Source organism: Pogona vitticeps, chromosome 1 (genome assembly GCF_051106095.1).
Source record: "Pogona vitticeps strain Pit_001003342236 chromosome 1, PviZW2.1, whole genome shotgun sequence".
NCBI classification, from domain to species: domain Eukaryota; kingdom Metazoa; phylum Chordata; class Lepidosauria; order Squamata; family Agamidae; genus Pogona; species Pogona vitticeps.
In genome coordinates, this window is record NC_135783.1 from 291,290,459 (window position 1) to 291,314,824 (window position 24,366).

The window sequence follows — 24,366 nt, forward strand, 5'->3', positions numbered from 1 at the left end:
TGTTCCATATGGTTTGTTCAGCATCAGCTGACGTCGGTTCCATAAGGCTTGTGATAGGAGGAAGCTAGGTCTCCTGACCGTAGAAAGCTAAGCCTCGTGACTGAAGGAAACCTGTTTGCAGAGGTTTCTGGGCCGTTTTGTTCTCTCCTCAGCTTACCTCCATGTATAAGACACCTCTCAATTTTTAGTGTAATGATTTTAGGAAAAAGTATCATCTTATACACAGAAAAACACTCTGACTAATCTGTCTGTCTCCAGCATGCATGTAACTTAGCAGAACTTGCAAAAATTACTTAGAATTCTTAGAATTGCCCAAGCAGCATGGCCAATTAAATATATACATATATGAAATTTTCCATATCTTCTTCCCAGCTTCCCAGCAATAGTAGCAAGGTTGACTTGGGAAACAGCATGATTAATTAGAAGTAATTTTTCAAATCTGTCACCATCTGTGCAAGAGCTTTAAAGGTCTGTGTGTAAAGGCCATAAAGGTTGCATGAGCCTTTCTCTGAGTTGCAACTCCCAAACAGAGACTTGGGAATATGACACTGAGATGCCTAACTACAATTAAGGACCTGCAAATCTGGTTTCAAAATATTCACAGTCTTCCAACACTACACCCACTTACTTATCTAAAAATATAGCCTTGGGGAAAGTACCATAGCTTTTTTTCACTATAAAATGTGGGTGAGTCCTTTATACTTGGGCTAAGTATGCAGGTTCTTGTCATAAGTAGCATCATAACTGGATTTTTACATTTTTATTTCCTGCACTTCCAGGTCAAATTTTTAAAAAATCTGTAGTAATTCACTTTTAAAGGGGTTCTTTTCCATGTTACATCTTCCATCAACAGTACTAACACATTCAAAGAGAAAGCTTTTGAGATAAGGAAGCTCATTGTATTTATCAGCATTTTTTCATCTCTAGAAAGCTACAGGATTCAGACTTGGGTGTTGCAATATTTTATTGCTTCTGTTTACAGATAGAATGGAGGACATGTCTGAACTTTGGCAGCTGCCTCCTCTTCCTGTTAGTGATGGACTACAAGAAGTGCTAGAAATGCATCTGGGAGAAAGGCGAGTCACCCACTCACTCTAGGGGTGTAGCAATCAGTTCTTAGTACAAGTGCTCATTGTGTCGCACCCCATAGCTGCATCTTCAGGGAGAGTCCCCAAAAATGCAGGCAACTACAATGATCTATATACCACCAAGCCAGTTGTAATAGCTTTTATCTGTGATAACGTGCTTATCACAGTTTGTTGTTGCAGTTTCATTTTCCAAAACCAAAAGAGACTGAAATTTATAATATGGAGGAAAACATGAGAGTAATCCATAAGAGCAAGGCAGCTGCTGAAAAATGATCATTGCAACTAGCCTACGCCTGTACATGCAATCCTTTGGTGTTAGCTTGGGCAATCCAGCTATGTTAAGATGACTAGCTTCTTTAGATTCATTCATTCATGCTTTCCACTGGAAAGTAGCATTCAAGGCAGCTTACAGTCTTCATGAAATAATAAAAACAAGTAAAACTCAATTTAGCTATAAAGTCATAGGATTGCTCCTTGGATCAACTAATCACAGAATTCAGGCAAAACTAGATGAGCTTTTCTTTCGGGAGTAAGAAAATCCTGGATCCAGAAAAATTAGTTCTCTAGTTTCACAGATGCTTGTTTATTGTGGATCTGTCTAACTGGCAAGGAAAGCTTCCACAATAGGTACAAATTAGGCACTTCATTATTGAAATACTTTGAACAAATGGCTGTAGTTCAGAAGGGGGGCCTCTGCCCTCCCATATGGCAAGGGCTACATTTTTATTCTCAGAGGTCTGTGCCATTTACGCCTCTGCAAAAACAGCCCCCATGTGAAGGCATCATTCTCCCCTAACACACCTTGCAGGAAATGGGTGGGCTGGTGATCTGTGCTGAGCACTGATGCTTTTGTCAAAGGAAAACGGGTTGGTTATTATTTCTGTGCAGCTCAGACATGATGTGAAAGTAGAGTGATCACTTCTGTTTCAAGTAATTGCTCTAGTTGCTGGGGAACATTTTCGTCAAGAGAGCAGGAACCTGAAGCAGATAGCTGCAATGCGCCATCTCTTTGGTATCATTGCAACTGAATTCCTTGTTGTCCCCGAGAGTCCTGATTTGCACTCATTCACGTTCTCATTACATGGAAATGATGTGTTCTCCCCACCTCCCACCCCACCACTTTCCAACACACACATAAACACTCAGAGTCCCTTTAGAAAAGATTTTTTTAAAAAAAAAAAAAACACCAACCTCTCAATATCATACTTCCTTTATGCAGCTCTCTGGTATGTCTGCTCTACAAATATCAGTCAGCACCTCATCAGATCACCATGGCATCTTTGACAATTGGAACTCTGCAAGGGTGTAAATATCGAACAGGATACTAGCTGCTGTATACAGGTCTGGTCATTGTGTCTCAAGAAGGAAGTTACAAAGCTAATGGAACAGATGCCAAAAACAGCAACCAAAATGATCTGGAAGCAGTAGCAATTTCTGTAACAGGAAACGTCATAAAGGGGTAGGATTTCTATGATGTTTCACATTTTCTCTGCAAGCTACGTTTGAACCCATAAGGAACTTCAAACATGTTTATGAGTAATCTGGTCTATAATAATAATAATAATAATAATAATAATAATAATAATAATAATAATAATAATAATAATAATAATAATAATAATAATAATAATAATAATAATAATAATTTTAGAACTGCAGAGCTGGAAAGGACCTTGTGGATCATCAAGTCCAGCCCTTGACAAGGAGGCAGAGTGGGGAATCAAAGTCCCAACCTCTGGCTTTGTAGCCAGATGCCTAAACCACTGAGCTAGCCAGAAGATCTTCATATTTGCTCACCTCTAGAACAACTCTGCTTGTGGCCTCAATTTTTATCCAGCTCTTCAGATGCATTTTTATTGTTACTTTCATTAGTTTTCAGGAAATAGCCTGTGACATCCACCCTCTAGATGTCTCTGCTGTAGATTTATACTGTATATGTGGAAGGCAGGAAACAGGTAATAGTATCTCCCACCACCACCACCACCATTGAATATTGAAGAGAGTGAAGTACTGCTGCCTTTGATGTGTGCTGCACACACAGCTGTCTTTTGCTTCTTGTAGATAGTGCGTGCAGGTTCATGTACTAATTCAAAAAAGAGAGTGACAAAAGAAGAGTTGGCCTATATAGATTTAGATGAGGAGGGAAGGGCTACATGGCTCAGCCTCTCTTCCCCCTCACCTATGGCTCCAGAGGGTGAGATAAATGTATCCAATGGGACTTAGGTTGTGAGTACATTGGAACACCAAATTGGAAGGACTTGAATTTGCTCCAGTTTGCTTCAAAGACTGTGGAACATTTCAGGAGTGCAGTGTTCTCACTGGATGTATTGCCATTGGCATCCCAGCCCACAGCTTCCCTTTTTCCTTCTAGTCCCACTTCTGACTTTCCTTTTATGGTTTGTAGTAAAGCAAATATACATATTTCAAATACACATATTCCATTGCATCATCTTCCATTTTGTCTTGCTTGCTTCTTTTTCCATTCCCTTTTTAAAATTTCATTTTATATGTGCACAGGTGATCCAGTGAACATTCCCACCCCATCCCCTGGGATCTCTCCTTTTGCTGATTGTCCTCTGACTTTTTTAAAAAAAATCTTATTTCCTTTGAAATAAACCCTGCTCTGCTCCCTTTGATGTGTATACCCTCAGACAGAAACACATGTATACACGCCATCCACACATACACATGTGCACTCAAGCAATGGAGAGATCAGCGAGGCTCCTTCCCACAGCCTCTCCCCATGCAATAAAGGAGGCAAAAGAACCAAGTGTCACAGTGGCTTTTCTCGGGGGGGGGGGTTCATTTTCTCCCCTTCTCTCTCACACACACACACCACAATCCCCACTCTCTTTCCCTCTCTCTTGCACTTCCCCTTTTTTCTCACATTAGTCTTTCTCCCTCCTCCACCTTTCTAAACCCCCCATCTTTCTTTCTTTCTTTCTGGCGGCTTCCAATAAGGTGTATACGATAAAACATAAGGATTTTACAAACAGTCCATAACACATACAATAATAAAACAAATAATAAATGAAAGAAAAAATAAATAAAGAATTAAATATTAATTTACACATATCCAGTCAGAGAAAAGCCCTTCCAATCCTTCCAGCAATTGAGAAGTAGGAGTTCCCTAGTGGGAGAGGGAAAAGCCGCTTTGTGAGCAAACAGCACCGGATGGATTCAAATCAGCATTTGCATCATGCAGGCACTGAAAAATACTTCGTATTCACCCATTTTATGCATAAGTGGAGCAAACACTGAAGTATTTGATGGTGTAGGTGGGCTCTTCATTTAATAATTGCACTCATCATTCTCTATTTATTGCGAATCTGTTTTTGTACTTCTTCAAATAAACACACTGTTTTTACTTAAGTGTGGATAATTTCCACTGAAACCTACACTTCAAGATGCTAAATACCTACCCACTCCTACATCTATACAGTACTGTTAGAACAGAATGATTGTGCCAGACTATTATCCCTCTAATAAAGAGTTTTTCTTTCCTTTACAGTATTTTGTTACAATCAAGAAAAAGATCATACCCCAAAACAACTCACGTTCTTCATTTCTGCTTTTTACCACAGTGCTGATCATATTCATGTTATTTAAATCTGAATCTTTATCATAGTGCTGCTAAATAGGCTCTATGGTGCTCAGAAGGAGCTGATTTTCCAAGCTATACATTTTAGGAGTACTTTTTGACTAATCCTTTAATTCTTTATGTATTTCCTTACTGAAAAGAAAAGTGGCTGAGCTGTTATTATTGGAACAATTTCTCACCCTCCTACCTGCCAGCTGAAATGGCAGTACAAACCACTGTTGCCAGGCATTTTATTGGTCATACCATTTCTACCAGGGCTAGGTCAGAGAAGAGGAAGGGATTTCCAACTGTACAACAAAAATAAAACAAAAAGAGTTCTGGTGCCTTAAAGGTGAATAGATTTATTTCAGGGTAAGCTTTTGTACATTATGTTGCACTTCCTCAAAATGCAATCCATAAAAGCTCTCATTGAAATAACTCAGTTAATTTTGAAGGTGTCACACTCGCTGTTTTAATTATTTCTAAAATCTGAAAAAATAGAGAAGAAAAAAACAACTAAGAAAACAATGCAATAAAACTAGGTAAATAGTCATATCAGTAACCTAAGAGGTGGGGAAAGAAAAGGAACAATATACATTAACTTCTACAAACATTTTCCAGATATGCAAAAATTTATCCATGCACAGGTATAATCTATAAGTCATGCATTCATAAATCATCAATGTCCCAGAGTTCTCTATCCATTGAGTTACTGGGGTAGATGTTTGTGTTTCCAGTGTATTTACTTATTGATCTGATTTTTATCTCACCTTTCTGCTCTAGTGAGGACCCAAGGTGAAATACAAAAAATGTAAAATTTAAAATTTTTAAAAACAAAACAATTTTTAAACAAACAATTTTAAAAATCCAATGTAACATTTAGAACTGTACTATATACATATTTAAAACATCACTTTAAAACTATAAAATTAAACTTTTTAACTATGTAAAAAATTTAATACCTACTCAGCTGTGTCCTGGCTCCCCAAAAGCCTCTCTAAAGAGGTAAGTTTACAGCTGCTGGCAGAAGGGAAGGAGGGAAGGGGGCAGCTGCGCTTCCGAATTAGGGAGTTTTGTCAAATAGGAACAGCCACAGAAAAAAACCCTCTCAAGTCCTCACCAGACATGCTTGTGTCATTGGTGAAACTGAGCGAAACAACTGTATAATAGAAGTCTCTTAGCAAAAGTTAGGGCACAGAAAGTCCATTTGTGTTGCCCAGTGATTAATCTCCAAGAAACCAGTAAGTTATTTAAGGGTATGTAAGGATGTACAAAGCTCAAAGAATGGTCCAAAACCAAATTAATATGGGTGATAACTTCTCCCACAAATGATGTCCCTAGAGGACATTACCATAGCATATGCCTAAGAGACAGAACAGGAGAATCACGGTGCCATCACTTAGATAAATTGCTCAAACCCTTCCTAAAAAGCTATTGTGATGTCCAATATTTTCTAAACACAGACACACACAGACACATACAGACACACAGACACAGACACAGACACAGACACAGACACAGACACACAGACACACACACACACACACACACACACAGACGTATTCATAACTATCTCAGGTATACTGTTTAATTGTTCCTTCTACTGTCTGCACAATATAGTGTGGTCCAGTTCTCCATCCCATAAAGAACTTGTCATATTTATTAGATGATAACAAATATTTAGGACCAAATACTATAGGCTTCTTTTTAACCGTTTTGTTTTTATTTTTGTCACATATGCTGAGACAGGCTAACACGGCCACCTCTTTGGGGACTTTTCAATGAAACTGAGCACTAATGATAGGAGTGCAAAATTGGAAGGATTTAATATGCTGAGCAACAATTCAGAAACAATAAATCATGTGGATAGCAGAAAGCCTGGGAAAATTACTTTTTTGAACTACAACCCACAGATTCCCTAAGCCATGTTAGGGGTAATACTCCCAAAAATGATGACTCCAGACCCCATCTAGAACTACGTAGTACCATTGAAACGGGCAGCAGTTGTCATCCAGAACAGTTAGCAGTTGTCATGCTAACAAATTTCTCTTCCTCACAGTAGTTCTGTTCATTTTCTGTTTGTAATCACCTTCAGTGGACAAAGTAGTGAACATTTTGGTTTTGTGAACACCTATGACTCCAAGGGAACATGGTGGCACTGCGAGTTAAACCGCAGAAGCCTTTGTGTGCTGCAAGGTCAGAAGACTAGCAGTTGTAAGATCAAATCCATGCAACGGAGTGAGCTCCCATCGCTTGTCACAGCTCCTGCCGACCTAGCAGTTCGAAAGCATGTAAAAATGTGAGTAGATAAATTGGTACCACCTTGGTGGGAAAGTAACAGCATTCCATGTCTAGTTGTGCTGGCCACGTGACCATGGAAGCTGTCTTCGGACAAATGCTGGCTCTACGGATTAGAAATGGGGATGAGCACTGCATCCTAGAGTTGGACACAACTGGACTAAATGTCAAGGGGAACCTTTACCTATGACTCCAAGAGGTAGTTTTCTATTGAACCTAGACACTTTGTTTATGCTGAGCTGGCCTTTATGCCTCCTACCTGTCATATCCATTTAATACATTCTAACTTCAACCTGAAGTGAGCCCAATATGGTATATTTTCTTTCTGGCCCTCCCTGCCTATCTTTCAAAGAAATTCAGCAATATCTACAATCCACACCCACTAACCCCACAGTTTCTTATAAAGGCAGCTTACAATGCCAAACTACCCGGTTTCAGTGATGTTACAGTGTTATTGTTGACGGGGTCTTTGACAAAGTCGTCTCTGATAGGCTTGCAAAATATATTGAGGGTAGGGACTAGAGCTACAAGAAGCCTGTACTCCAGGTGTTTCCGCATTCTGAACTATGTACCTCAAGGATGTGACTTCTTTATATTTCCCTGAAGAGCAGGGTAGCTATACTGTTGCTGGTGATAGGATACCCCTCATCCACAGCACAATTCACTTAGAGGCAGATTCAGAGGAGACAATGCGCACACTATATTTTTTTACTGCCAGACGATGTAGTTATGATCCATTAATTTTGATGGCTATGTACATTGGCTTGGGCATGTGGTGAGAATGACTGATGGTCAGATTCCAAAAGATCTCCTGTATGGAGAATTAGTGCAGGAGAATCGCCCCAAAGGGAGACCACAGCTGTGATACAAGGACATCTGCAAGTGGGATCTGAGGCTTTCGGAATGGACCTCAACAGATGGGAAACCCTGACATCTGAACGTTCAGCCTGGAGGCAGGCGTTGCATCATGGCCTCTCACAATTTGAAGAGACCCTTGTCCAGCAGGCTGAGGCCAAAAAGGCAGTCCTGAAAGCAGCAAAATCAGGGAGCTGGACAGGGAACAGATTGTATTTGTCTTCAGTGTGGAAGGGATTGTCACTCTCGAATCGGCCTTCTCAGCCACACTAGATGCTGTTCCAAATCCTCCATATAGATTACATTACCATAGACTCTCGAGACTGAAGGATGCTTAGTCTGTCTGATGAATGAGTCAATCAATCACTTCCCTTCCCTTTCCATAAATAAAAGCCAATCAGAACTGTAGCTGAATCTTTCTTCAGCACTGACATATTTCACCACACCAGAAATCACCAAACTGTCTCAGGGAGTGCAGGGCAGGCCATACATGATAAGTACTTTGCTGTCACCTTCCATCATCTGCTGCCTGAGATGACCACCTCACTTTGCCTAATGATAGGACTTGTCCTGCACTGAATAGCTTTCCTGCAGAGCAGCAGGAGGAGAGAGATCTTGTCTGCATTTCCAATTTGGGATAAATATTTTCTGAAGTGTCATCTTATTGGCTACTGTGGGAAATGGAATATTTGACTAGACAGACTTTTTTCCTGATCCAGCACAATTATCCAGCTCAGTGGTTTAGGTCTCTGGCTGCAGAGCCGAAGGTTGGGCATTCAGTTCCCCAATGTACCTCCCTGACAGGGGCTGGACTTAGTGATCCATAGGGTTCCTTCCAGCTCTGCACTTTGAAGGTGATGATGATGATGATGGAAGTGACTGTAGAATGCTATCTTTCACTTAATCCTGGTCAGTTCTTAGACAAGTTACTTTTTAGACAAGTTACACTCTCATAATCTATAGCCCCTACAAGTGTGGCCATGTTGGCTGGCTGGATACTATATGCCAATAAATAAATAAATAAATAAATAAATAAATAAATAAATAAATGAATAAATAAATAAATAAATAAATAAATAAATAAATAAAGGGCCCTGCCCTCCTCACTTCCCGAGCTCTGGTTTTACTTGCATTCCTTCAGTTCCTTCTCCTTTATGCTGTTCTGCCCCCTTTACATGCATACAGCCAAGATGGGGATGAGTGAGAAAAAAAACACAATCCCTGTTTCTGATTCCAGGTCGAGATCGCAGTTGCAGTGAAATCAAGGAAGGAGTGCCAAATTCCTGCCAAGGCCCCTCTGCAGCCTTGGTATGAGCCCTTGCTTTGAGTTCTGTCTGCTCTAGTGACAAGGAAGGAAATGTCACCTCCTGCTGAGTAGAAATCACGCCCCCAGGTTCCCTTTTGCTTGCTCTCCTAATTAGCCCTGGAGGTGTCCTGCAGGTGTCTGGAGGAAATGTCACAGGATAAAAGGCACTAATGAGATAATGGCATGGATCGGTCAACAGATATAAGCTCCCTACAGCACTTCCAGCTGGGACCGACTGGAGCTCCTGGAGACAACCACTCCTTCTCCTCCCTCCGATGTGCTTGCTCTGTTCCTCACTTCTCCAACAAACCTCCTACTAGGCTAGGGAGCATCAATGAATTTCTTACCATATCCAATCATTCTGTACCATCCTTTCTGGAAGACAGAGTAGGAAGAGAATTGTTCCGCCAACTGTTTTTAAAATGGACTTGCCTCCTTCTGGCCTTTTAAAGAGCAACCTGATAGGTAGCAATTACACAGATGGTATTTTTCTGGAATGGAGACACACTGAATCCCAACATGTGGGGCTCTGGTCAAAGTCACGGGAGTAGAATGTAACAATAAAGAGAAAATGAAGCAAAAAGGGGGGGGGGATTGCACCACCTTAAAGACTAACTGTTATATTTTAATATAAGCTTTTGTGGAACATGCCCACTTCATCAGACATTGAGAGCGAGAATACAGGGAGATTTGCAGATGTACAGATCTGAGAGTAAATGCCACTGAATTCTAAGTCAAAATATAGATAGGACATATTATTACCTGGATTAATTGACAAATTAATTAACAAACACAACAGCCCTACACCTAATTATTTGTTTGTTTGTTTGTTTGTTTGTTTGTTTGTTTGTTTGTTTGTTTGTTTGTTTGTTTGTTTGTTAGATTTTTATACTGCCCGCCCCTGCCCCCAGACAAAGTCTACTCAGGGTGGGTTCAATTAAATATTATAAACTAAAATAATTAAAACAATTCAAGACAATAATATTAGTAATGCTCAAGATGGGAAAAGAGAAAATTATAATAAGAATAAAGTAAAGTATTAATTCTTTATTCACAATTAATGTGCATAGGATTACATTGTAAAGCTTCATTTGAAAACCAAGCCAGTTTTAAGAGCTAACACAAGCTAATAACTCATTTGCTTTTGTTCGCTCTATGCTATTTAATTCTGGTGTATTCCCATATCTGATTATAAAGAAGGAAATATTTAAAATAGCTTTTCCTTCCAGCAATATTTAATCATTTTTATTTCAAAAAACATATTTTTTTGTGTCTCAGAAAGGCACCTATATAGTGGATCTGATAACCAAAAAAAGCATACTTATGTATTTAAAGTTTATAATCTGCCTCTCATCCTTAAGGACCTGGGCCAGGCAGCTGATAAAATCAAAATCATATAACCTAGAAAAACACAATTAACTCATTCTTTAGTATGCAGGTAAGTACTCAACAAAAACTTTGTTAACTGGTTGAGACCACAACCATAAATACAACAGATGGAGAAAGTGTGGCTCACCATCTCTCAGTGTAACTGAGTCATAGCAGATATAAATTAAATAAATGATCTATATGTTTCCCCTTTGTTTCACCTACCTCCATTTCTCTTCTCTACTTCCATGGTTTTCCTTGATCCCTGTTTTAGACTGTAAGCCAGTGGTCCCCAACCGTTTTGACACCAGGGACTGGTTTAGTTGAGGACCATTCTCCCAAGAACCCAAGGTGTGTATATTTGTTGTGCAGTAGGTTGTTGGAGGATAGCTTTGAATCGAGCTCATGACATGTATTGTGCCAGAACAGATGAGTGACGAGCAGGAGCAGAAGGTGAGCTGCCATTGTAACTTCACCTCCTGTTAGATCAGCAGCAGCTTAGACGCTAACAGGAGGTGAGAGCTTCAATTGCCACTCACTTACTGCTTGCTGCTCATCTCTCCCGGTGGCCCAGTCCTTCCAAGGCCACGGACCGGGACTGGTCCAGGCCCGGCGGTTGGGGACCCCTGCTCTAACCCCGACAGGGTCTGGCCTCTTATACTTTATAAGTGCTGTACACATAAATGGTTATATAATGTATGGAATACTTAATAATAAATTATCCCGGACTGCCTCAGAAGAGGGAAAGAAATACAATTTGAAAGACCACATGAGACTGAAGATAGAGATTTGTCATAGACAGCTGTGTGGGAGAGGGAACAGAGACTGCTTCAGTTTATTTTTGTCACAGTGCTGTTGGTTGGAGAGTGGAGCTGCACCTCACAAATGCTGTCTTTCCTTTGATTGGTTAAAGGGTAGCAATCGTTTCTGGGTCATCCTAGAAATGCCTAGAAGTGAACATAGAATCAGCTGTTCTCTAAAAAGACTCTAAAATGTTGTGTTTGTCAGGCCCAACACACTAGTTACAGAACTGTGCAGCAGTCACACAGGACTAACCCTACCTATTACCAGGTATGCTTCAAGAGTACATATATGAACTCACAAATGATCTGAGAATACAGTTCTCTAAAGGATTTTTTTTAATGTTGGCCCTAGTGTGCATAGGCAGATTGCCCCAAAAAAACACCTCACATCCACACACAAATATTCAACAGAGAAATGTTAGAGAACACATAAAAATAAAAATATAAACAGTGGTTTTATTAATTAATAGTAATTATTATGTGTGATACCCAGTGTAGTGGAGTGGACAGTGAAAGCCTGGGAGAAAGCCTGGGTTCGAATCCCCACTCAGTCATGGAAACTCACTAAGGGTGTGAAATTAGTAAAACCAGTTCCTAAATATCTCACCTTGAAACCCCTATTAAGATTGCTGATTCTGACTTGAAGGCACAAAACTTAATAATAATCATGTGCTTTCAAGTCATTTTGACTTATGGTGACTCTTTTCAGGGTTTTCAAGGTATGGGCTACTCAGAAGTGGCTACTGTTGTCTTTGCTTTTGTTCGCTAGATGACAGAAGCTAGGATGCCCTGAGATGAGGCAGCTCACCCAAGACTACACAGATTGGTTCTTCTTCCTGGGACACACAGGGGGTGAATCAAATTTTCAGCCTCTGGCCTCACAGCCAGATGACAACTCACACTGGGAAACAGTAAATATTATAGTGAAACTCTATAAATCGCAGACAACAATGGAATAAAGCAAACAACTGGATGTTAAAATGCCAAAGAATTGGCAAATGGCAGTTCCAAGAAGCAAGCTTACATGACGGAGAGGATCATAAGATGTAGGCTGTCATTTCAAGGTCTTTCCAGAAATGGCTGAATTCAGATTACAGGAAGTGCTGCAGGGGTGCAGGGAAGCAAACTAGCAGCTTGTCCACACTGTGCTGTTATTCTCAGTCATTCTGTGGTTGCTGTAGGCTTTCTGACATTTTTTGTTGCAGATTTGAATTGATCATCCCAGTATTGACATCACATGGAGGAAAGTACTTGCCACTGGGTGTACCAGGATGGTCATCCTGATATTGCCTGTCCACACATCCAGAATAGCTCCCTGTGGTTTCAATCCCAACACAGACTGCCCTCTCCTTTTGCCTTCCTCATATCCACTTCACTCTCTCTTTCCTTTTTCCATGCTTTACCCTTTGACCATTCTCAAGCTTTCATATTTTCAATCTTCAAATCAGAACAAAATCACATCACCACCTAGTGGTAGTATTTTTTTAAAAAAAACAGAAAACAGGTTTTGGGTGTTTTTGTCCTGTTCTGACTTTGTTAACATTAGTTTTAGCCTTGTGTAGTGTGGACACTGTGATGCAGTTGAGAGTACTATGGAACAAAACTTGAATGTATACTCAGCTCAGAGAGGCCCTAAGTTTCAGAGGTTAATGGGGCTTCTCTTCAGGAATCAGAGCATCTTGCAGAGATGGAAGCGTAAAGCACACCAGGACCCAAAATAAACTTTTTTTAAAAAAAAAAATTAAAATCATCTTTGTATTCCAGGATCTCACACCCAGGTTGTGGGTAGAAAAACTCCCTCTCCTCTGTTGAACATCTCCGGTCCTCCATAATAATGAAGTGGGAACCAACAGTATGTTTGGATTCCCATCTGGCTTTCTTCTGGGACATTACAATGACTTAACAAAAGGAAGTAATATCTAAGCCAATCACGGGACCTAATTCCTATGGATTTCTAGGGTTCCACCTAGGAGAAGAGACTCTCTGAAGTAGTCATGTTTATCTCTACATTTAATAAGAGGCATATTTCCATCATTTTCCCCCATGAAAACTCACTTGATGGACTAGTTTAATACTTTTCTGTGCTGGTTTCCATATTAGCCTTTCCTATCCAGACAGACGGACACCGTTTTATTAATCAATTCCGTATCAAACACACACAGAGACACATGTTTTTACAAGGTTGTTGTACAAATATACACAAACTGCCAACATATCATTAGGCAGCGTTAGTCTGTCATTGTAGATGACAGAAGCTAGGTAGGCTTGTTCAGAAGAAAGGAAGGCTGGCCAAAGCATTTTCATGCCTGAAGCAGAGGTGCAAACAGTGTTCTTCCCTGTAACCAAATGCAGGTAGATAGTACTCAAAGCCCAGCAAAGAATTTTAGCTCGGGAGGCAGAAAACATTAAAAAAATACAGTAAGAACAAATTGAATAATGCATTACTTTCTGCCCTTGCAAGATTTTGAAACCTGCTGCCTTGCTAGGGCTTAATGCTGGGGCCTGCTTTGGAAGTAAATACCACTTAATTAAATGTGGCTTCCTCCCAAGTAGAGGCAATCACAGCCATGTTTTTTTTCTGACCTTCTTCATTATGAAACTCGACTTACTCCACAGTTTGAAGAAAGCATGAAGCAGGCTATGTTAGACATTATGGCACATTCCCCCCCCCCCCAGTTTGACAATGCCTGGGGGCTCTGTGCAATTTGCAAAGGGCCTCTGGCTGTGTACAAGACAGCAAGAAAGTGTCTTCACACATGTCAGTCCTTCTTTGTATGTGTGAGACAGGAACTGTGAAAATAAGGTAAGGAGTAAAGCTGACCTCATTGTTTCTTTTGATTGTGGAAGGAGGGTGCATGGGTCTCAAACAGGAGTGTCAAGAGAATACAGCTCTATAATAAACTACACACATATTGCAGTTACAGTGACCAAATGTGTAAGATGGGGGCCATGTACTTTTAATGTAAAAATGAATATAGCAGTACAATTAGGTAATATGTGATTCTAGATTCAATGGTTTTGCAGTCCTTACCTTTCTACTGGTCTTTAGATGGTAATATGTTTTATTTTCCTCGTATCGAATGTAATATGTTTTATTTTTCCACTTCCTTTCATTTTGCTGCATGGAGTCCCAGATAGACATGTGCATTCATTTTTGTTTATATGTTTTATTCTGAATCCCAGGATTTTTCCATGATGGGAGTTCCAGTTGCCAGATTGATACTGAATTGCACTCTCCTGAAGGAAGCCTGAGCTGGAAGGCATAGTGGCCCAGGATAGGCTGAGCTCTGGCCTAGTTTCCTGTTGGAAAAAGAGGCTATCCCTGGTCTTGGAGACAGGTACAATGTGAAGATTCTAGCAGAACATGGGGAAAAGGCTTTTTTAGATTCTTGCAGAATTTCACACCCAGGAAGGCCAATTGCCATGATGGCTGGAGAATTCATGTGATCCACAGAAATAACCTTTTCCAGTGTTGGGTTCTATTAGAACAGAGGTAAATTAAGGCAGATGTACAGTAGTCACCGGATGAAATAAAGTTTTGGCCAAATGTAATAATGATGATAATAAACCATTCATTTACACCCTGATAGATAATCTGGCTCCTGACAAAACTATTCAGGACTGGGTTTTCTGCAGGGAGGATAGGAGATAGGAATATAGACACAGACCTCCTACAAAAGTCAACCCCTGAGAGTGGAAACATCTCCCATTAAGCTATAGGATACCATGACACCACAATGCTACCTTGAAGATGCCAAAGCTAATTGGATTTTGGAAGCTTAGCTGGGTCAGGCCTTGTTAGTACTTGTGTTGGACTATGTGTATGTGTGTGCTATGTGTCATCAAGTTGGAATGGACTTATAGCAACCCTAAGAAAGCTTTCAGGTTATCAAAAAAATATTAGAGTGCGCTGAAATGGATAGACTTACAAAGAGACTAAAAGGGCAAGAAAAGTCAACTTACTATGAAAGCTGGAACATGTTCTACGAATGGTGGAAAGCAAAAACTTTGTAATAAATAGAAAATGACCAAAAGGAATAATGAGGAGAAGACACTGCTGAAAGAAATGTGTTATTATACAAAAGGCTTCTAGGCTAAACTCTACAGTATGTATCGTTTGTAGATAGAGATTTAGGCATATGTGTGTATATATATGTCTATGTACGGATATGTGTATATAAAGTAAAAAATAAAAAAATGGGGGGAAAAAAAAAGAAAGCTTTCAGGTAAGTGAGACATTTAAGAAGGGCGTGAGGCCCCCAAAATGGAGGCCTTAGTGGGAGTGCCATCGCTCTCGAAGAGAACCCTTCACACTCAAACATCCCCACCTCCATCCCCAACGCGTTGGGAAGAGAAAGGCATGGAGACCCCAGATTGGGAACAAGAGGTCGCCGAACCCCTTACCTTAAATAAGGGGGTAGATATGGGAGATTTGGAGGCGACTCTGAAAGGGTTAACCCTTACCTCGGAACCCGGGGGATCTTTGGCGGGAAGACGGAGGGAGGAGATTGAGGCAGCGGCGGGAGATATAAGAGGGAAGCCGGCGGAGATACCGGGGGGATGGGAGTGGATCTGGATGGAGGATCCCTGGACCCACAAGTGGGAGCAGGTCCGCGTCCCCCATGAAGAGGCAGAGAAACGCCGTCAGCTTGGGCTAAAGCCTCGTCCTTCGTATTGGGGCGAGACAGAGGCCAAGGAGTGGAGAAGGAAGCTCCAGGAAGAAAGGGAAGCGGTAGCCCAAGAGCTAGAAAGGAAAAAACAATGGCATATAGCCGAATTGAGGAAGTTGGGGGGGTTACCCGGTCCCTGGGGAGTCGAAGGAGGAGACGGGCCGTCCTGGGGCGAGTGGAGCGGGGATGAAGAGACTTTACCGCTGATATCTCTGGACGAAGAATTGGACCCTGGGCAGGGAACTGTGCCGTTATTAACAGGACCTTGGAACCCAGAGACGACAAATCCTTTTATGAACGGTTTATGGACCCCGTTAAAGCCGAGCAATGTGTTGCAGGAAACCTTGAACTCCTTTTTAGGGGTGAACCCTGTTGGAGTTGATGTTGCAATAAATACTGAACCATTCGATTTACCTCAACCGACTCGTCCTTTATTTGAAGAACCGACAGCCCCGAAAACTGAACCCTCACAAAGGGGTCCTACCAATCCTGCCCCCCACCCCAGCCAAGTGAGCTTCCCAGGTCTTTTGAGTTGTAGTCCATCACTCTGTCCATTACACCACACTGACTATTCTAAGCAGGTCTAATTGTTACTTGTATGGGAGACCACCAGGTAACACCAAAGGTCCTCAAGTGAAGTAAGGAAAAAAATTCTGCCTGGAACCTTGGAGTATTGCTGCTGGTCAGAGTCAGCACTGCTGGGCTAGATGGATCACTCAGTGCTGTGAGGAAGTTTCCAACGTTTCTATTTACTGGAAATATACTTCCAAATGAATGTACATTTCATGCAGTAAATGTTTAGGCAGAGAAAATGACAGCCCTTCTAGAGAAGAGGTGCTAATGCTTTCTGGGGGTTGATAGGGCTGAGTCACGGGAAAGATTTGAAAGGAAAGCTAGGGGAATTTGGCTAAATGACAAGTCACGACAAGGCAATGGGGAGAAGTGGGAGGTGTGGGGGGTTAAAGATGTCAAGTGATTGATGGGCAATAACCCAGAGAGGGAGGGGAAAAGAAGAAAAGGGGGGGGTGTAAAAAGGCAGAGATGTCATGAATTGTACAACTTCTTTTGGGAGTTTGAAATTCCATAGATCCACTCACTCCCAGGAACATGTTATGCAATATGTGATTTGGGAAGTGGAGGTTCTCTATTAAATGTAAATGCTGTTCCTTTTAACCATCTATGGACTATACTTCAACTGGGGGGGGGCGAAGCACCTCACCTTGACATTTTGAGATGAAGTGCTCCCTCCTGCTCATACCACAACCTGAGACTGCTTCTCATAAATCCCCAGCAACTTCTCACAGATATCTGTGAATGCTGAAAACTTCTGCAGACAACTACGTGCCCACATACATTGTACAGAGGGAGAGCTGAAGAAGTAAATTCATCCCAGTTCTTCTTAAGTCATTTCCATTAGTGAAGGGACCTAGAGAATAGATGTTTTGAAAATAGATAGGGAGAAAGCTAAATTGATAATAATTTACAGGAGGGTTTGGGTCTGGAAGACTCTTCACCCATCATGATAATTAAGAGAAAGAACCCCAGCCATTTTGTGTAAAATACGCACAAGCAAAAACTAAGAGAAAAGAGAGGGAAAGCTGTGGGGTACAAAGTCCCCAAATAAGTGGACTTTGTTTGACCATTAACATTTTTAAAGGCTAGCTTTCAAGTCCTGCTGGACTCATCAGGTTGAGCATTGCAGAATGGGTAAGGGGGGGAGAGAAGCAGAAAAGGCCAAAGATCATCCTGGCTAGATGTTAAAGTTTCAGGTTATGTTGTTAAACTAAAGCTCTAAGATGGAGACTCCCAACTGCAGGGGATGTAAAATCATTTATCTTTCTCCATTTATGTGGCAAAAGGATGCTAGTCATGCAATGAATCTTCCACCATTTTTTTTTTTGTCAAAGAATACGTTTTCTGTTTCTGCTGGGAGCTGAAGCACCCAGAAACATGGCAATTCCTATTTAAAAAAAAAAAAAAAAGCTGGAGACTGACTTTAATAAGTTAAAGACTTCTGTCCAATTCCTTGATTTCCTGCTGTGAACTCAATTTTGTCATCTATAGGTGGTGGCTCAAAATCATATTGGTTCTTTAGATACAGATGATACAGGTTGTGTTTCGTTTTTCTTTGGCTTTGCATTCCATTCTGGGCACTTTTAAGAGTCAACTAAAAACATGGTTGTATCTTCAGGCCTTCCCTCCTGTCAATATTTAATTCTTTCGTTATTTTTTCTTTCATTTATTATTTGTTTTATTATTGTATGTGTTATGGACTGTTTGTAAAATTCTTATGTTTTATCATATACACCTTATTGGAAGCCGCCCAGAGTGGTCGACCAGACCAGATGGACGGGATATAACTCAAATAAATAAAATAAAATAAGACAGAAAGTTATAAATAATCTCAGAACTCACTCTCTCTGACATATACATCTGTGTAGCTAGTCCGTTGGTCACAAACGATTTCTGATGCCCTCCTAGCTTCTGGCAGTCAAGTGAGAAGTCGCAAAAGGTCCAGCGTGACCAAGATACATGGGAGGAGCACAGAAAAAGGGAGGGTATAGAACAAAGTTTCACCATGTTCAGCCTAAATGGTATGATGGAATCCAGATGTAGATACCAAAACTCATCCTAAGGAAATGCTTGTTAGGGATAACAAGAAGCAACAGAAGTGACTTCTTTAGCACTGTATGCAGGAAATTTTACTCACTAGGACTACAATTCCCAGAATCCCTCAGTCAGCAGGGCCATTGCCTGAGGAATTCCTTTACTAACTTGCCCCATTACCCTCAGAAAATCCAAACAAAATAACAACATCAGGGCAGGCGCCTTTGCCCTTCCTCGTCGTGGGATTACATGCAGGCGTTGCAAAAGGGGCTCTAACGGCGGCCCTTTTGCACGGTGGTTGCACCAGATGGTTCCCGGGGGGCGGCGGGGGCGGGGATTCTCCTTCAGGTTGCATCCTTACCCGCCCGCCCCGGGACATGTGCCAAGGAGCAGCTTCGAGGAGCGTGTCAGAGACCAGGGCTTCGTTCTCCGGCTGCTTGGGTTGCGAAGGGTTAAGTCCCCGAGTGTCTCTGAGGTGACACGGCACTCCAGTGTAGCTTTAGCACAGCCCCTTCCCTCCCTCCCCATTTCTTCCTTCTCCCCATCTCTTCCTCCGCCGCCACCATCTCTCCCGGCGCTCGGTCTACAGCAGTTGCAGGATCCGTGCAGACCTCCTGGTTTCCCCCGTTTCGTTCCCATCTACCAAGCTATTCCGGAAGGAGAAGCGTCTGATCGCGGGTCCTGAGGCGATTCTGGTGCTTTCCTCCCTCATTATTAGCCCGCAGAAGAAAGCCAGAATTGTCAGGCGTCTTTCCCCTCTTCTCTCGGGGAAATCTCTTTTCCTTTCCAAGTTTACTACTTCTTTCGAGATGATGATGGTAGGGGTTGTCATCCTCTAACGCTACCAACTTCTTCCTCCTCTCTATATCTCTATCCTCTTCTTGCCTTTCTGAGGAGCCAGAGAGATTTTGGACACTGACTCAGCCTTACTAAGTTTCTGGACCTTTTTTCCCCCCCTACTTGGATTCTTTGAGTTTTGCTTGCTGCCCTTAAGGCTGAAGGTGAGATTATTAGCCAGGCAGCCATCGTTGGGGTGGCCAATTGTTCCCAGCAAAGGGGCTTTCCTCTTACCTCTATTCTCCTAAAGAAACCCAAACTTCCCCCTTCTCCGTGTCCCAAGAACTGTAAGGCGGTGGCCACCCAGAACTGGGGTTCTGCTAGTAGGGAACTAGCAGGGAACTGAGGGCTGCACTCCTCTTGTAGGTTGGGGGAGAATGGCTGAAGCTTCCAGGACCTGGAAGGGAGGTGAGCCTGCTGAAGAAGAGGAAAGCACCAGAGGAAGGAAAACAAGCCTGCAAGGGTCTCCCAGAGACGAATGGAGGGTCCTCGGAGCTGGAAGATCTCTGCCACCAAGCCTTCCACTTGGCAACAGCTTGACCCCTGGTGCACCTGGAGCTGAAGTGGGTCCCTCCACGGCGGCACAGCTGGAGGACCCCTTTCTCCACTTGTCCATCAGGAAGCAGGTGTCCTACAGGTAAGGGCTGTGTCATCCTGACAAACCCCCAGAAAGCCAGTTCTAGTTCTAAGGGAAGGAATAGTCCTTTTCTGAAACATGTTTTCACCTCAGTGCAACAGATCACAGGCCTCGAAAGCACAGAAGTTTGAGAGAGCGAGAGAGCGAGAGAGAGAGAGCCATGATGGTCTCACTTTTTTCTGACAGAAAAAGCTGTGACATATAGACCGGCCCTGCTGTTAGACAACATGAGGCAATTGCCTCAACCAGCAGATGCTGGAAGGTGGAAGTAAGATGTTGGGGGAATAACTGTGTACTGTGTGTGCAGTATTTGGGCTGTTCTGAATTTCCTAAGCTTGCCTGCTGTTTTCAGTGGCAAGAGGATGCTGTCCCCTTGTCAGTGCTGAAGAATGGTTCAATTGCTAGTCTAATTGGCTTTTGTGCAGAGAAAGGGTGTGGGGACCATCTTGTTCTGCCTGAGAGTAGTAAAATGTATTGGGCCAGCATTGAACACAACAAACTTTAAGAGAAACTGTTATCAAGTAGGATTATATTCTTGAGATTTTTCTACCAGCAAGCAGAAAGTCCATCCTGGCAAAGGCCTAGAAACAGGGCCAAGAGATGACTTTGTATCATAACAGAGGCTGTTGAACTATAACCAATTTAGCATTATTAGAGAATTCAGTGTGGTCTGATATATCATTGTAAAACTGAGACACAAATCTAATTCACAGCTTTATTCCAGCACTCTGTAAAATTTTTATTCCATCCTTCTTTTCATGTAACAATTATATTAAAATCAAAGACAGCTATTTGTGTGCCCTGCTCTGTTTTACATCCTGGAAATGTATCCTTACTCAAACCACTCCTTTTGGCTCTTGAATGTGGATGAAAGCCAGTGTAAGTTGATAAGGTGTCAACTAGGACTCAGGAGACCTGAGTTCAAATCCTTGCTTGGCTATGGAAGCTCAATGGAGGTTGCAATGGTAAATCACTCCGTATATATCTCACATATATTGGAAACCCTACTATGGTTGCCCTAAGTCTAAACTGACTTGACAAGCACAAAAATATAGTGATGGGGATTCCAATTTGTGCATGAGTCCAACTTCATTCTTCTGGTCCAGGACGGACTCCCTTTATGAAGCAAGAGATGTTGCTCAAACCGTTGCTGAATATTATGGTTACATTCATTATCTGAAAGAACCTGGAAGAAGTACATAAAGAACACCTACATTCTAATGCTGTGGTACTAAACTATAGTGGTAGGGCAGAAAGATATCAGAAACAGAACAGAAAATTCCTACAGCATGGTGATGCGAAGGCTGGAGGAACATGGCAGCAAAAATTCCAGTAGTGTGCACCTGTTTCTGTTACTTGAGAGAAGCAAATTGGGTTTTTCCAGGTGAGAATGTAAGCACCTTCGGAACTTCACAGAGCTTTTGTTGAAGAACCTAAAAGGAAACGTAGGAGTGTAATAAGCTGATTATGTTGTGAGGAATTCATAGCAATAAATGAACATCTCCCCCCACTGAGGATATCCTTTTTTTTAAATGTGAGAAAATATAACTGGAAACAAATAAATTTAAACACACCTGGAATCCACTTGAAAAAAGATACAGTATTATGATATTCAAAAGCATGCTTATTGTCTAACAAAGAAGGTGTTCTTGCTTCTTACCTAGCCTTGCATTGCTGATTATTTGAAGATTTCTTAACATGTTTTTGTCATGGAACAATTCACTCTCTTGAACAGCTTATCTTGGTGGCATTACCCTTTATGTAGAAAACATGATTACTGTATAACACCTGGTGTAAGGTATAGATGACATATTCGAACCATAAAATATTCATGTGTATATATCTAGGAATCAGCCAGCAGAAAAGAGAATGCTGAGCTTAGATATGGAGTATCCCTGCTTCAGACCTCCATTCAGTCCTGAAGCTCAGTTAAAAGGCAAGGCAACCATCTCTGTCCCAACACCCGGCCTATGCTGCCATATTGAATGGGTTCTGATAGAGAAGCACATGGTGCCTACTGGGTTGTCAGAATGCAGGAGAGAGACTTTTCTGTTTTTATCTCCCATCCTCCTTTATGCAACTGTCTTTGGCAAATTAGTTTGCTCCCCTTTCTTTTTTTAGCTCCTACTGCTGAACAATTTTGTTCAGCTCCATTTGCTATTTTCTGGTGACATTTTGTTTTCCATTTGTCCGATATCCTGTTTTGCTTTTGTTTTATTTTGTTTTTTAAGTGGCCAAATGCTTTATTATGTTTTGGATCTTGCTTGCAACTCTGAATGCTACTTTTGCTAATGAAGGACACGATATCAATTATTGGAATAAATAAAATTGAGATATGCCTGGTAAACCTTGTAATGCTGCAAAGGACATTGGAACTCTTCTCTCAGATTCCACCCTGCTTGACTAGTGCCCCTGAAACAGGGATGGGCAATATGTGGCCTTACAGATACTGCTGGACTGCAACTCCCAGCAGACATCACTACTGGCTAAATGACCCAGGTTCCTGTACAATAATATCTAGAGGACCACATATTGCCTACCTCTGCTATAAAATATTGCTGACTTGTGCTCCTGTGTCTTTGATGGAAAACTGAAAGAGTCCCATACAGAAATCTGGGACAAACCCCATGGTCAATAACCCCTTTGGAAAAGTTACTCTTTTGGACTGGAAGGAAGGAAGGAAGGAAGGAAGGAAGGAAGGAAGGAAGGAAGGAAGGAAGGAAGGAAGGAAGGAAGGAAGGAAGGAAGGATACTTGCTCTCACATACCATTCATAAGAGGCTAGTCTCTAAGCATTTGCAGATCTGACTACTAAGAATAAAGGATTATTAAACCTGGAAAAGGGCAATGAGTAGGATTTGCCTTTCTTAGGCATATTTCTCCATAGATGGACAAATTTATGGATAATGTAATGATCACTAAAGGAATGGAGCATATTGCAAACTAATATAATCAGCTTTGATTTGCTCTGCAGTCTATCTAGTGTTGGTAGCCTAGGGCTCTTACTTCAGCTCCATCCTTGAATTCTGATTTTCCTCTGATCTGGGCCAGTAGCAAACCTTTAATATCTTTACCTTAAAAATACCCCTCACACTTACATCTTTCTCTAGCCATAAGCTTGCAATTCCCAGGTATAATTAATGCTGTGATAGTTGTTGAAGCTGACTCATACAGTTGTCAGCCAGGACAAAATGTTCAAAACTATGTTCTTTTTAAACTATCAGGAATAGATACTTTTTATATCACTCTCTGGCTTAGAATTTGAAGAAGAAAATAAATCAGATGCAGGATGATGAGCTTTGAGATGGCTCTGAGCCATGGCAAGGTTTGGGCCTACTTCCTATGCGGCAATCAAAAAGCCAGGTTTTGCTACTCTCTGGAGATAGTATAAGAAAAGGGAATGCACTATTGCATTGATGTGCCGGACCAGCCACTGGAGGCTTGTGACAGAAAGGAATAAGAGTGCTTTGAAATGAGGCTACTAAAGGGCCATCCTGCTGCTGCGTTCATGGAGGAGACTAGGTAATGTCACCTACTGTGATAACTCCCCTATTTTTCCCTGCCAATTTTTCCTTCTTTTTCTTTCTAAAACAAACAAAATAACAGACCATTCCAGATAAGAAGATGGATTAGCTAAATATTACCTTTAATTTAATGTTTTACACTCTAATCTTGTACTCCGGAACCACTATGTTGACTCTATCCCATCTTATGGTTCTTAATTTTAAGATAAGACTTGGCCATTTAAATAGAGAATATCATTAAAGACAGAACTGCCCTCATACAGCTCGTCAGATAGAGGCCTGTTCTTCGTAAATTTGTGTACTGGCCATCCTAGCACAGTGTCATGTACATCCTCGGAATACCCTGTGTCCAAACCATGAAATTCTGAAATATTTGCTTGGATGAAGGAATAGATCCGGCATAAATGTTATAGATGGGAGAATGTGGCTAGAGATAGGACTCTGAGGTTAACCTGAATAGAGAAAAACACTTTTCTCTTTCAGGACATTTTTCAATTCCTAAAAATGAGTCTCTTAAACATGAAGGATTTGTTTAAACAAAAGATGGTACAAAAATTACATTTTTGTTCATATTTCCATCTTTCATTAAATCACCGTTGTCTGACAAATCGCCTAGGAGATTTTGAAGCCAATAATCTTGTCAGCCAATCAAAATGTTCAGGAGGGGGAAGCAGGCCCATAGAGTGTGCAAATGAAGTGAGGAGTGAGGTGAGTGGACAAGAACTGGGCTGGTGGGGCAGCAGGAGCAGGAATTGCCTGTGCCCAGATCCTGCACTGGAACGCAGTGTGTCTTT

At 41.5% G+C, this 24,366-nt stretch overlaps 1 protein-coding gene across 2 annotated transcripts in view; it reads left to right on the plus strand.

Moving 5' to 3' along the window:
- Positions 1-19,109: 19,109 nt before the first annotated feature.
- DGKZ (diacylglycerol kinase zeta) overlaps positions 19,110-24,366 on the plus strand; it is a 142,123-nt gene continuing 136,866 nt past the window's right edge. Inside the window, exon 1 of one of the 2 annotated variants that reach the window (XM_020798737.3) lies at positions 19,110-20,049. In XM_020798737.3, coding sequence (XP_020654396.3) covers positions 19,790-20,049 — 260 coding nt within the window. In that variant the 5' untranslated portion in view covers positions 19,110-19,789. The remainder of the gene's footprint in view (positions 20,050-24,366) is intronic. The other variant, XM_072986007.2, reaches the window with a different exon arrangement.